At 37.5% G+C, this 15,867-nt stretch overlaps 1 protein-coding gene across 1 annotated transcript; it reads left to right on the top strand.

Moving 5' to 3' along the window:
• The first annotated feature begins 281 nt into the window (after positions 1–281).
• On the top strand, positions 282–15,700 carry zda (peptidyl-prolyl cis-trans isomerase zonda). Its single transcript, XM_034979353.2, has 8 exons — positions 282–459; positions 592–792; positions 1,633–1,779; positions 8,369–8,631; positions 9,941–10,187; positions 10,605–10,883; positions 12,154–12,273; positions 12,793–15,700. Exons 2-7 carry the CDS (start codon positions 592–594, stop codon positions 12,238–12,240), a joined length of 1,224 nt encoding a protein of 407 aa, XP_034835244.1. The 5' UTR covers positions 282–459; the 3' UTR covers positions 12,241–12,273; positions 12,793–15,700.
• Positions 15,701–15,867: the final 167 nt, after the last annotated feature.

The following is a 15,867-nucleotide window of genomic DNA, read 5'->3' as shown; positions in this document are numbered from 1 at the left end:
ACAGAGTTTTATTTATTTTCATACATAATAGTTTGTTATTTAACGTGAAATATGTCAAAAAATACGATTGTAGTACGGAACCCTCGGTGCGCGAGTCTGACTCGCACTTGGCTGGATTTTTTTACAACAACCTCTAACCTTAAGGAAGGCCAAAAAGTATGTTATTAGGTAATTAATCACAAAACTCAGTCTGTCAGAAGATTAAAATCTTATTGGTTTATCGTCTGTGTGCCTTCTAGTTCTGCGCTAAAAAAAAAAAATTTTTGGTAAAATTTCATTCAACAAAATAAAAAATCAAAATCTGGCTCAGAAAGTTGAATTGTCATCCAAGCACCGTACAATATAATACAAAATATTGAAAAAAAACAACTCATTGTATTTGTCATGTGTTAGAGATTTGTTTATATTTTGCAACGAATTATTTCTGGTCGGTGGTATAAAACGAAATATCTGTGAAACGTAAGTGCTCGAATTATGTTTTTAGCGAATTTTAAGTGCGTAAATAGTTACGAAGTTCTGGAGTCGCGAAATGATAAAACTGGTTAGTTACGTAGTTGTCGAGGACACATCACGAGTTGTTTGCTTTTGCAGATGAGTGAAGGGGAGCGTACATTGGTTGATAAGTCTGAGAGCAGTTCGTTTGAGGACTTGGCCTCGGCAGCTGCCACTGAGATTGAAGAAGCCAAACTTGCAGAGGCCGCCGCGGCGGAGAAAACACAAAAACCTGAGAGACAAGAGAAACCAGCTGATGAGTGGCAGGATGTGTTGGGATCTGGGGCATTGTTGAAGAAGGTACAATATTTTTGCTATTGATTGTTTTATTGAAAAATAAATATTATTTAAATTGTAATAGCATATCTAGCTGTCTGAAACTGAAATCTGTATAAAGCACACTTTGACTTTGCTCAGACTTGAGATACTGTTAAAATGAGACAGACTTATGCCATACTAGAGGATGCCTGCGACTTCGTCCGCGTGGATTTAGATTTTTGAAAATCCTGTGGGAACTCTTTGATTTTCCGGGATATAAAGTATCCTATGTCCTTCCCGGAATGTAAGCTAACACCATGCCAAATTTCGATCCAGGGGGGGGCAAGACCATGATGTGGAAATCCCAACAAGAGGCCTATGTCCAACAGTGGACGTTTATTGGTTGATGATGATAATGAGGATGATATAACACTGTCTTGTTTTAACAGTGTCTTAAGATTTTACTATTTTGTATTGTTTAATATAGTTCGTTTTTACTATTACTTAATAAAATGCTGGGACTAGAAATTTACAATTTTGCATAATATGTTCTCTCTATAATGTAGAATTCTACTAAGAAAGGATTGTCAAAATTCCTAGTCTGTCCATGTAGATTTAGATATTTTAAATCTTTAAAAACCTAAATAGTTGCAGTATAAAGCTAATCACTCAAAAAAAAATACATGTAATTATAAGTCATTTATTTATTGACCCAATACAGTCATGTTCATCTTCTTGCTGGCTAAACAGAAACGGCTCCCAGAGATTTCTGTTGTATACAATTTCTAATCTAAACTAGACGGGTCTAAATCCAGTTATATATTAGTTTATGTGTACAACAGAATTAGCCAACTTATCTATTGCACATATTGTTTGTTTTAGTTTATCAAATCAGGTGATGAATCGATAGGAGCGAGACCACAAAGGAGTGACATATGTAGGATCAGTTATGAATTGAAATTGCGAGATGGCACTCAAGACATTGTTGAGAAAAGGGATCATGTCAAAATATACTTGGGTGATAATGAAGTAAGGACGATTTAAATTTTTTTATATTGGGTGACATTTCTAAATGTTTAATACCTTTAAGCATGGATAGATGGACGGATGGACGATAGGGTCCTACCCTATTCTTCTTCTTCTTCTTCACTCTGGGCTGGTTTCCGCAATTAAACGTTTCCGTCTGTTGTGCGTGCATCGCCCCTCCCTTCTTCTTCTTCGCTCTGGGCTGGTTTCCGCACTTAAACGGAAACCAGCCCAGAGCGAAGAAGAGCGAAGATCGCCCCTCCCTATTGTCCATCCCTCTGTCTATCCATCCGTCTATCTGTCTGTCAGTAAACTGTATCTCTTGAACTGTAATAGGTAGAGTTGAAATTTTCACATAATAAAAATATCAAAGGGCCATCATGAAAAAAAAATTATTTAAGGTTTATAAAAAGCACAATATAATAAAATAATTATTGATGTGCCTCCGGTAAAACATACAGCATTTATGTATGAAGAAGCAATTATGTACTCACCGCATATATGCGCGCTTCATCCATAAACATGTATATTCCTATGCAATAATGTAGTTTACCTTACCGGATATAGGGGCGCTAGTGTCTCACCCAGCAAGGCAGTGAGCCGCTGCCATCTTGGATGTCATAGCGTTGTGTACTTTCGCCGCGTGCGCGTCGAATCTAAAATAATATCGTTAATCCGTCTTCCTTTGCAAAAAAATTATTTTCAATAAGTGCAATAAATGTGATAATACGGTGATCATGATATATATTTTCTTATTATTTCGTAATATTACCGTGGGGACATTTTGGTTGGACCCCACGTGCGCGAACAATGTCGATAGGCTACGTAAGCTAATCGATCTGGTGTTTCGCGCTTATTGGTGCCTGAGAGGGCTCTTGAAAAAGGGGATACCTCGACATCCAGCAGCGATTCAAGCAACGAGCAGGATTGAGAGTGACTCCCGAGAGAAACGGCGAGAAATTACCAGGTAACGATCGATCCTCGGATCGATGCGTTATACAACCAGGTGAGTTTTCTTACATATCTTATAATGCATTTACCATATTGTGTATCTAATGCAAATGAGATGCTAATTGAGAAACCAAATTAAACAAATGGCGATTTGGTTGACGAACGTGTCGACACCGACACCGAAATCTAAATCTGGATCTAGGTTTCTTTAATACAAATTTTGGCGAGGAAAAGTCCCAATGGTTACCTATAATCGGTTATTGAATCTATTTATTTTATGTACAAAGTTAATTGAGTGCAATTTAAATTTTACGCCAGTGAATCGAATGATAACATTTTATCTCGCCCACGTGGCAAGATGTTGGTTATAACAAGACATTGGTTAAATTGCTCATTTAGAGGGGTTTCGTAAACTGAAAATAACGGAGAACGGTACTCACTAAACAATAGCTAACACTTATTTGGCCCCACTGAGGACATCATGGCCGTTACCACCAATGCTTTATTATACCAAACAGAACTCAGTTAAGAATCCAGATACCCCCTTTAATAAATGACTGAAACATTCAGATGATAAAGTCGCCCTTTGGTCTAAGTATCTCCTGCATTTTTATTCTTTTGAATATAATGATTAGCAATAAAGATGGTTAAATAAATAAATAACATTCAGCAAATCATCTTTGTCTTAAAAATTATCAGAACAAACTTTACAAATTGTTTGGGTAACAGGCGAATGTATAGCATAATATAATATGTAAGGCGCAGGAGATGAATATCAGACAGAATTTTCATGGAGATGTTTATTTTAAATACTCTAAGGAAATTTTGGATACGGTATTTGCATATGTCAAAAGTGAATGGTTTCTCAGTGATGGCTGAATGGAGGGTCTTCCACTGGAAGCCTCTCGGACCTCACATATCTGATATGTGAGGTCCGCACCCTTTGTTAGTTTTGGGTGTGATAACCATTTTAAATTATTGATTAAGCTGGAAAAGTACGTCAAATCATTGTGACGTCACATGCCAGTGTTTCATGGGGCCTCGCGTGCTGAGCGTGTGTTTTAACGCTTTATAGGATACTGATTTGACTAGTGGTCAAATACCGGATTGGCTTTTAACAATAGTGACGAGGTTCTTTTTGGATAAAGCAACACTCACTGCGTTTATGCAATCCCCTGGTGGCCCATATTTATAAATATTACAGCTATAAATGCCTACAATCGAAAAACCTATCCAACACAATATGTTACAGGTTATGTAATGACATTCTAATATCGTTGGCAAGCTTTTGGTGCAAACAGTTTTTGTAAATGTCAATTACGGTATTTCGAATACCCTAATACAAGAAACTACCCCCGGTAATGCCCACAAAACAAATAATGCAACATGCAACCTGGTCACCTGTCACGACTTAAATGACACAAGAATTACTGGACCAAAACTAGTAGAAGTGGTTCACAAGGAAATGCCCAGTTTTATCTCCGAGCTTTTTCTGCGGAAGGAAAACGTCGGATCGATGCGTCTGATTTTCGACCCTCGAGAACGAAACAAATTTGTGAAACAAAACTATCCCGTCTGATTTGTCATACCGGTTCGTAGCTTTCTACAACAAAAGTTGGACAACCTGTCTAATTTTTGGGTCTGGCGGCAGCGCCCCACCTGTAACATGCTCGGTTGCGGAAACCTTGCATGCGAAGGAATGTCGAGTGCTAGTCTACCTAGACGACTTCCTTCTGGTCAATCAAGACCAATCCAAGTTATGTCTTCAGGCTGCGGAAGCCGTGAGGCACTTGGAACTTCTGGGCTGGCAATTCTGGTCAACTAAGACCAATCCAGGTTATGCCTTCACGCTGCGGAAGCGTGAGGTCCTTGGAACTTCGGGGCAGGGGGATCAATTACCAAAAGCCAACGTCCATACCATGTTGAAGACACCGGTTCTCGTCCGATCACCGAAGTTAAGCAACATCGGGATCAATTACTAAAAGTCAATTCTAACACTCACACAAGACCTACAATACCTGGGTATTCGTTGGCAGACTATAAGAAAATTCAATGTTCTTGCCCATAATAAAGAGTAAAAAACTATCAACGAGACCTTTGAGAGAATTATTACTGAAAATATCTGAAATCACTCTTCACGAAATGCAACGGTTGCTAGGACAGTCAGACTTCGCCAGTTTAGTAACTCCCAGAAGCAGACTACATTCTGATCAGATCCAAATACGCCTCAAACGTTTCGATAATATGTTTTAGACTGCTGAATCCACAATCGTGGAACAGGGAATGACATGGCGGCGCGGAACCACATGTCTCAGGCTGCCAATATGTACACCTAAAACCTGCCATCCACTGCTTGGCGAATAATGCCTCTGATTGGCTTTTAGTGCCCAATTAAACGGGAAATTAATGCCAGAAACTTGGTGAGTGCATCAAAAATGATAGCACAGCAATAGAAGGAACTTTATGCAGTTATAGTGGCAATTGAAGACAGCACAAGAACTCTGTAAAAATCGCAAGTCTTAGTTCAATCGAACACTCATTCGTTCACTCACTCGTTCGTTCTAACGTTCATTTTAATGAACAAAGTCGTGGGTTTTACTGATTCTAACAATCGAACTCCCGCACATAACAGATTACATTATTGGCTCAAGGCTGTCACGAGGAAAACCTCCCACAGAGTGTCATCTTTTCCCTCAAGCGCCGTCCGAAATCGATTTGGTTGCAGCACAACTGATTACTGTAGTAGGGAATAAAGATGGTGTGATGTCTTTATCGACTGCAAAGATTGATCAGCAAGTTATAGATGCTTTCAACAGGTCATTGAGACATCAATTTAGCATGGGTGTTTTCTTCTCCAAACTAATTGGCAAAAGTACTGACTTACTTGAACCAGTGCAGCTGGGGTGTACTTAAATGTGGCACGTGAAAGACCTTTGGGCTTCAAGATTTGAAAGCAGAGCTCAAATGAACTATAGAACCTATCAGGGACTCTGATAGATGTCACGACATTACAGTGTCCACCAGACATTTACACGGAAGCTGAAAAAATTGAGGATGGGTGCCCAAATAAAGGAGTAGTCTATACGAGAAGTAAAGAACAGGTGCTTGTTGGAAGCAATTTTTGTCCTACCTACCTACCAGACATCAAAAATGGTTAAACTGGTGCGAAACCTGGTGGCGGTTAACTTTCTATGATCCACATGTGGACACTAGGCAATTATTGACGTGGCTAAACTCAAAATTACTAAACCATTTATCATACAGGACCTTAAGGTAGAGCTCAAGCACTAACTACAGAAGCTCTCATTTAAGCACACACTTCCCGAGATATCTAGACGAACCTATATGGACAATTGTTGCCCTGGAACGAAGGGTTGACAACTGAAAGTCTGTGTCACCGGGAAAAATATATTATATACTTTATTTGGCCCAAAGACTGACACTCACTCTTAACATACATACGGATGGACACTTTCAAAACATAATAGTATAACAGAAAACATAATTCTCTATTAATGTACTAGTATACTACAGTAGTACTACATGTATGTCTTTGACACAGGAAAATAGGTCAAGCAGAATGAAGTTAAGAATTTAAATATATTGTAATCTTTTTATCACCAACTGTAATGAAACTGAAGCCGCATCACGTACTGTAATAGATCACTGGAACAGTTCAGTTCTTAAGCAATGTGGCAGCATTCCTGTATCCCCAGGGATTCATCAGTGGATCAACAGTAGTTTCTTTGGGGACAGATAACCAATCAATGGACGATATACTAGTATCTCGTGGTAACTGGAGATTACCAGACACTCTTGTTGAAATCATTATTGCCCGGAGGAGATCTCAAAGTAACTGAAGCTTATTTTTCAATATAATCATTATATGGTCCGGTTTGAGTTTTAGTAATCCTTATCAAAATTACAGACATAAATCATTTAAATTGGTTGTCTTTTAGACATTATATTTTAACTTATTAACCCTGGTTAGAAATAACAATAACTTTAATAGGTGACAATGAAGGGGACGTGGTTATTTGATCTAACTTAACGATTAATATTTTTGTTATTCAATTGACAGATTAACTCCCTTTGATTCATCATAGCGTTGTGGGTAATACATTTCACCAGCAGATAACAAACACGTCTTCATACATAAATGCTGTATGTTTTACCGGAGGCACATCAATATGACGGTTTTACATTACAATAAAACCGATATTATGTGCCGAGAGGGAAAACATACAGCATTGCAGGAACTTCTTCCTGGTGAAGACTATGACATCCAAGATGGCAGCGGCTCACTGCCTTGCTGGGTGAGACACTAGCGCCCCTATATCCGGTAAGGTAAACTACATTATTGCATAGGAATATACATGTTTATGGATGAAGCGCGCATATATGCGGTGAGTACATAATTGCTTCTTCATACATAAATGCTGTATGTTTTCCCTCTCGGCACATAATATCGGTTTTATTGTAATGTAAAACCGTCATATTATTAGTATTCAGAGTAGGTAATGTTATACATGCTTATGTAACAGTGTGATTTGCTTTATTATAATATGCATCATGTAGTCATAGAAATAACGATAATTCTTATCAGTATCTTATTATTATTATTATTAACCGATAGTATGATTACTATCATCATGTTTAATTTAGGCTTTATCTTTATGACATACATGATTTATTTATCATTATAATATAAGAAAGTTCAATAAACTCTTAATGGTTATTACCTCATGGATAAGACTTAAGATGTCAGCCTCCTAGTCACAGTCAGGGGGTCCTGAATTGAATCCCAGGCACACCTCTACCTAGCTATGTGCGCTTTTAGAAATTAAGGATCACTTGCTTTAATAGTGAAGGAATATATTGTAACTAAAGCTGCATGCCTGTAATGGTGAGATCTATAGAGTGCACTTTGACTTTGCTCAGACTTAAGTTTGAGTTAAGACGAGACAGATTTATGTGAGAGATATACATCTGTCTTGTTTCAACTCTGTCTAAAGTCTAAGCAAAGTCAGAGTGCGCTCTATAGATTTAACTCTAAGAGTTCTGCGTAATGTTCTCAAAAATACAACAACATGGTAGGCTATGGCCAAATCTTTCTCATCCTGAGGAGATCTGTGCTCAACAGGGTTGATGATGATGACGACAAGAACGAAGCATTATTTTACTATTAAAACCTTTACTAATAACAATACTATAAGCTAACACTGCTTATACACAGCCTTACTAATAAGCATTGTATAAAGAGAGAGGAGTTACACACAGATTTCTATCTTTCTGTCACATCAGGCCAAGCAATAATCAGGCAAGTTGATTTTTAAACAAGAGTTGCACTACTTACATAAATCAAAAATAGCAAAAGTTCCCATTTACAAGTTTTGATTAAAATATTGAGATATTTGGAGCAGTTTTTTGATGTTTTTCTATTGAAGAAATTGTATGCAAAGGTTTTTTCACATCAAATTAAAGATCCAAAAAACACTATTCAAACACCAAAGTTATTGTATTCATAGTTTTCAAATTATGGGCATCCAGAAGTTTTTAAATTTTTTAGTATGGGGGCCTTACGCGTTTTGTTTTTAGAATTCTAATGGAATTTATATGGAATGATTTGAATTAATTTCAGATCCTCCAAGGACTGGACTTAGCTCTAACACTTATGTACCAAGGTGAAGTGTGTCTATTACAAATAGCGCCAAGGTTTGCGTACGGAGACATTGGCCTGAAACCTGGCGAGAGTCTTGGCTTAGTTGGTGAAATCGATGGACCCAAGTATGAAGGAGCTCCTATAGATCAGGATACATGGCTTGAAGCTCGCCTGGAGTTACATGATTGGACCGAGGAACCTGATCATGAGACTTTGCCTATTGCTGAAAGAATGGAAATTGGGTGAGTCTGTTCATTTAAAATTTGAAACAAACTTGTATTCTAAGAAAAAACATCTTAAAAATTAGTCTTATCACTGTAAGGCTAGACTAAAAGTTTGAGATATGTATTATATGGAATATGGATAAATTGAAAATTAATTGATGAATTGGGATTCAGAGATTTTTTTTGAATTAATCATTTCTCACATACGTACATATAAATCATCTATCACATTTTGTTTTCTTATTATTTGTTGGGCTCTAAATCAAGATTTAAATATGTACACCATAGATTAATTATTATAAAAATAAATACAACTTGAAATTGAAAAATACTTTGTGATGGCATCATTTCTCTGATTTTCTTTTAAATTATAAACTTAGGTAAACAATATTGTAGCTATTAGTAATGCATAGTCGTAAAAAATAAAGAAACAATGAATTTTAGTTTCGATTGACATAGATTTGTGTCAAGGTTGTATATTTTATCTATTTCCTCGCATCACTCAATCGTATCAACATACCTCATGCGCCATTATATATTATGATCAAAGCTATATGAATAAATCAGGGTTTGGTTGATTCACAATGCAAACATATAGATCGAAAATAGAATACTTGTTTAGTTCTATGCTTCACTTGAATACATTTAAGTATAATTAAACTATAAGTTTATAGTAAACTTTTTGTATGTAGGTATGTTTTCATTATTAATGAAGACGATGTATAAATGCACACTCACACACGCATACACATACACACACACACACACACAAGCATACACACACTGTTGTAATTTAATTATTGTATATACCTACATTTATTCTAAATCTATTCTGTTAAAATAGTTTTAATTATAATTTTAAGTAATCTCTTTTGGCCTTCTGTTATACCTAGATTTAAATTTAAATAATAATTATGTATTTACGCAGTTGATTACTTTCAAATAAACAAAATAAAATAAAAATAAAAATTATGTTATGAAAAAGGATTTAAAATGTAGTTATTGACGAAGACTGATTGGTTGAATGAAAGCGGGTGAACTGTCTTCATCGAATGGCATCAAAATGTTCAAACACGCCAAAAATGACTTACGCACTGTTAGAACTTCACTGACTAAAAGGAAAAACCGACTGACTGACTGATCTCTTGATACGCACAGCTCAAAGTACTGGATGGATCGGGCTGAGCATGCAGATAACTATTGTGACGTAGACATCCGCTTAGAAAATTCAACCTCTAAGGGGATGAAATAGGGTGTTTGTGGATGAAATTTGTGTAGAACGAAGTCGCGGGCATAAGCTAGTAAAACTATTTAAATTCTATTCTAGTATTCGACGTCGCTGCCGCGGCAACTGGTGGTATGGCCGTGGTGAGGCGCAACTAGCGGTACAGCTATATCGACGGGCGCTCGACGTGCTCGACGAGAGTGAAGGGGGTATAACGGACCCCACGCCCACGGGCGAGATGCCCAGCACTTCGGACGCCTTGCACGCATTGCTGGAGGAACGGCTGCGGGTCCACAACAACATGGCCGCTGCGCAGTTGAAGGCTGGAGCCTACGACGCTGCGTTGCAAGTAAGCCTTTTATTTTTTTAACTTACTTCAAAAAAGGAGGAGGTTCGTCTGAATCTTTTTTTATTTGATAAAAAATATTGCGCTCACTATGCTCGCGCTTTTAATTGTTTTGTTTGTTTCGTGTTGGATGTTTATTGTGCTTCAAAAGCTTTGCAAGCTGCATTAAAAATGATAGAACAATATAAGTTTTTTTATTCAATTACGTTTTTCCGTATGAATATGACTATGTTCATACAACATCTACAACTCTATACACTATAATATAAAGTTAATAATAAAAACAGTGTGAAAAAAATAAGAAGTAGCTATCTCATCAAAGTTTCACTGTAGCTTTGGTTCTATAAAACTAGAAAGATGTCAAGAGCAAAACCATACAAACATTACAGCATATAAAGATTTACGTCATTTATTTCGCAGGCAGTAACGCGCGTCCTAACCTGCCAGCCAGACAACGCAAAAGCCCTATACCGCAAATCCCGCATACTGACCGCCATGGGGCGCAACGCTGAAGCCCTAGAGGCCGCCCGTGCAGCCGCCAGCGCGGCCCCCGACGACATTGGGGTCCGTAAGGAACTGTCCAGATGCGAAGAGAAGGCCACAAGGGACAGGTCTGTGGAACGGAGACTTGCCAAAAGGATGTTGGGTACCAGTGATCAGCCCAAACCCTCGCCGGATAAGAAACCGTCCAGAACTAAGGTATGAAATTTTACATTGGTTGGTTTGGTGCATTTTACATTGGTTTTCCGAGCGTGCAATGTTTTTTGCACGGATAAAGACCTGGAGAGTGACATAGGCTACTTTTTATCCCGGAAAATCAAAGAGTTCCCACGGGATTTTTAAAAACCTAATTCAACGCTGACGAAGTCGTGGGCATCAGCTAGTAAATTATAAAATGCGAAAGTGTGTTTGTGTGTATTGGTTGGTCCTCTGATCACGTCGCAACGGAGCAACTAGAGTGAGGAAGGACCGAACTAGAGTAAGGAAACCCTCGGTTTTGATCCTGGGGCTCGATTGCGGTAGAATGACAGCTACAATATTACGATTGCAATCACCTCTGATTGGCTGAAGCTCGCTCAGTATTGGCTACAATGCATTGTTGCAAAAAGAATACGTTAACTTCAGCCAATCACAACAATTGTGATTGTAATAATGACTGATACAGGTTTTCCGGAATCGAATCACATGAGTGATGACGATGGTGATTTTCGATTCGGTGATTTCGATTTTGCGATCGAAATCTCGCGAATGAGAGGGACGCCATCATTCGACGAAGCGAAATAGCAATATGGTAATGTGTGGTACCTAACTGGTAATGTGTGGTACTAAAAAATAAACGTTTTTCTTCTTCTTTCTTCTTCTTCAATATTTGAATAACCAACCTGTACAAATCAATACATCCTACCTCTATGTAATGAACAGAATGTTCTTGATGCAAGATGTTTCTAAATTCAAATCACATTACAACCCATTGTGGTAACGGATTTCAATACAACGTTACAATCCCAGTACCAACTCCTTTCATTTGAACGGATCCAAAGGCGGGCTGTTCGACTTGTGGACGATCCCAAACTAACCGGCTCGTTGGAAAGCCTGGAGCACCGCAGAGACGTTAGCTCTCTATGCGTGTTCTATCGCCTTTATAATGGGGAGTGCTCTGAACAGCTTTTTGACCTCATTCCACCCACATGCAAACTGTGGAACCAACTCCCATCGGAGGTGTTCCCACTAGATTACAATATTATTATTCAAGGGGCGGACCACCAAATTCCTAAAAGGCCGGCAACGCATCGGGGGTTCCTCTAGTGTTGCAAATGTTCATGGGCGGCGGTAATCACTTAACATCAGGTGACCCGCCTGCTCGTTTGCTCGCTATCTCTATTAAAAAAATCAATCTAGCTAAGTGTAATGACGTACTTTTCCTTTAGGTAACAGGTGTTGTTATGTATAAAGAGAATGTTGTTTGTAGATGCTAGTGTGGGGCTCGCTGCTGCTCAGCCTGCTGGTGGGCGTGGCGTCGGTGCTGGTGTACCGCTACAAGATGCAGGCGCAATGATCCCGTCTGCTACCTCTATGACTATAATATCGAGTAAGACATTCTTTATTTCTATAATTTTGTTACTTGTTGGCACAGACCACCACCTCTAGACGCCTAATAGCCGGATACTAGTGCCTTTTTATACTTATGCGCTTGCCGACATTGGCAATAAAATAATTAACCTTAGGAATTTTTCATAATACAGTAGAAACTCGATTATCCGGCTCTCGGTTATACGGATTCGTGATTATCCAGACTACCAACCGAATTTTTTTTGGCCAAGTGCGAGTCAGACTCGCGCACCGACGGTTCCATACTCGGGTATTTTTTCCGCCATTTTGTACGATAAATCGAAAACTATTATGCATAGGCTTTCATATTATGATATCCAACTTGGTACAGTTATCTTACTTTGAAAATTGAAAATACTATTACAGAGAACTACATAGTATGCACAAAACCCGATTTTCTTCATACATTCGATTATCCGAATCCCTAACGACAACAATTACCTAGTCCGGTTAATCGAGTTTCCACTGTAAATAAAAAAGGTTTATTTTTTATTTGCAGGCCAGTGAAATAAAAGTGGTTGAGGTGCATCGCTAATCGATGTCCATCTAACGGTCGAGCTAGAACAATTAAAATTACGTCTTCTTTAATGAAGTTTACCAGTCTTTCTTATAAAGGGGACGGGTAGACATCTATATCATAAAAAAAGAAAAAAATTTAAACATTTATTTTTATAATGTTCCTTCCATCGTCATGACGATCAGACTAGAAAATTGCATTTCTTTTTTTATTCCCTGTCCTACGTGAGCGATTGCAAATGTTGTTGTGACCCGAAGCTACTTATGGGTTTTGAGGTAGGGGTTCATTGGTGTTGACCTACTATGGGTTTTGAGGTAGGAGTTCATTGGTGTTGACCTACTATGGGTTTTGAGGTAGGAGTTCATTGGTGTTGACGATCTACTATGGGTTTTGAGTTAATCTCTTGCTGTTGAGCTACTATGGGTTTCGATTTAGGGGATCCTTTTGTTTTGTTGTTGTTTTGCTGTAGTTGTATAATTGTATAATGAGTTGTATAATAGCTCAAAATGTTTTGAGCTATTATAGATTTAGGGGTAGAGATCCCTTGCTAGTTGCTGTTGAGCTACTATGGGTTTGAAGTAGACCTCTTGGTGTTAAGCTGCTATGAGTTTGAGAAAGGGATTCATTGGTGTTGAGCTACTATGGGTTTTGAGGTAGCTCCTTGGTGTTGAGCTACTATGGTTTTCGAGGTACGGATTCCTTCGTGGATTTCGCTCCACTCGAGCGGAGCGGAGTGGAAATGTGTTTTATTACTAAACGAAGACATGATAAAGTTATCACGTGATCTATTAAAAACCTGATCGATTCGCTAACTATATCTGCGCTCCGCTTCGCTTCGGATGACAGGCACCCTTAGTTTGACGTTACGCAGTGCTTTTGTACATTGTGTATATACGCAACAAAAACCACACCCTTAAAACTTAAAACCCATAGTTGCTGAACAACCTTTAATTTTTAAAGTTTCTAGTGCTATCAAATTTTATCAAAAATTAAATTATCGCTCGGGGACACTGCAAATCGCTCACGTAGGACGTATTATTAGAATTATTTTAACTCCATGAAAATCGTAATTATGTATATATTTAGGTATATGTATTGTGTAAAATATAAATTTTCATCAGAATTTAGATCACAGAAATCAGAATAAGTGTAGAAGAGTTGAAGCAAAGATTGGCGCTGGTCTTATGGGCAATGACCTATCACAGTGCGTTATTGTAAAATTACAGTTATTGCCATAATGTTACGGTTTAATTTACGTTGCTTAAGTCTTTGGAATGATTTTTGTATAAGTCCCGCAAATTGCTATTGTGCTGGAACCATGTCTCATTTACATCGAAATGACATTATTTAACTATATTGAAGTAAAAATATACCATCAGCTCGAAACTTCAGTCTAGTGCTGACGTCACTAAAATGGCAGCCGCGCGCATTAGCAATTTGCGGGACTTATACAAACGGGTTACTCAAAATCGGTGACAGGCGAACCCTGTATTACACACCAGATACCATTTCTATTACTTATTTAGCGTTCTGTGATTCTGATACACGTATATGAGTAGCTAATATTCGTCTATATTTTTTTATTGTATAAAGGGGTTGTAGGTTAGGTTAATAGAAGCAAAAGGTAGATACCATTGTATTTAAAAAATACTGAATGGTTTGGAGTTTTATAAATATTATATATCTACACCCATGCTATAAATCCTTTGAGCGTGAGTAATATATTGGCACCATTGCAAATCACACAATTATGAACCCTAAGTTCTAAGGAATAAAGAAACAAAGCAATCGTGCCAACATGTTACTCGCGCGAAAAGTTACGATGGACAGATAAAACAACTTGAAACCCGTGTCCAACGATGTTCCTATTCCGTAGCAAGCATAAAAACAGTGGCTCACATTTAATATTTGATCTATTTTACTCCCATTTAAATATTTTATTTTTCGTAATAGGCAGTGCCAAACAAACCTTTGTATTATACAGTACGCGGCCGAAAGTAATTTACATCGACCTTTAGAAGGAGATAGCAGATTAGTAGAGCGCTGTCTCGTCGTTGAGACCGACAAAACGTCATATAGGTATGAGTGACAGGGACAACGCTCTGCAAAGCCGAAATGTCATTCTAATGGCCGATGTACCTACATTACTTTCGGCCGCGTGCTGTACATAGTAATTTTAAGTATCTAGAACATTCAGCAATTATTATTAGTGTGGTAACAATAATAATGGTAATTACAAATAATATATTATTGCTGAAACAACGGGAAAGAATATTTTTTGAATTTTTATACGCCTAAGAAAGAACAACTAAGATTTGCATTCCAGCTATGTGTACTTTTGATAGACGCGGAAAATGTTTTCAATGATAAAAATATCAGAAAAGGTTTAATATAGATAGTAATTAGGTATGTGGAGTACATATCGGGCTAGAGGTTTCCATCCATTATACAGATAATTTTAAATTGGTTGCTTCAAAACTTTTTTACTACTTTTTCTAAAATCCTTCGACTATCCCTTTTTTTTCTTTTGAATCCTATAAAGTGCCTGTCTAGTGGGTAGGAGAACTTTAGCCCGTATTGATACCGGTTTTTTGTGTAAAAATCAAAGTGTAAGGTACTTACGCATTTTTCATCTATTATTTTTCGGTGCTTTTATTTTTAAATTAAAGTAGATAGCAGTATTTTTGATATAATGAGTAAAAGGTTTTTTTCGTCGTGTGAAAACAGTCTCTATGTAGATAAATCACGAAAATAATATTATCTTTATATGAATATAAAAAATAATAATAAACTTAATAAATCTTATACGTTAGTTGTATTTATATTATCGGTTTGGTAGGTCCAAGGTGGTATCATTATTGTGTAACAAAATAAACACGTTGAAAATTAATTACTTCTTTTATTTCCCATTAGTATGGGATACACCTTTCCAAAATAAAAAACTGCCTGCCTAACGTTTTAATAAAAGTTAAATAATTAAAAGACCTATAGAGTGACACAGGCTACTTTTTTCCCAGAAAATCAAAGAGTTCCCACGGGATTTTTAAAAACCTATTA

The sequence above is a fragment of the Maniola hyperantus genome, chromosome 20, assembly GCF_902806685.2.
Source record: "Maniola hyperantus chromosome 20, iAphHyp1.2, whole genome shotgun sequence".
Classification (NCBI taxonomy): domain Eukaryota; kingdom Metazoa; phylum Arthropoda; class Insecta; order Lepidoptera; family Nymphalidae; genus Maniola; species Maniola hyperantus.
This window is presented reverse-complemented; position numbering and strand designations above follow the sequence as displayed.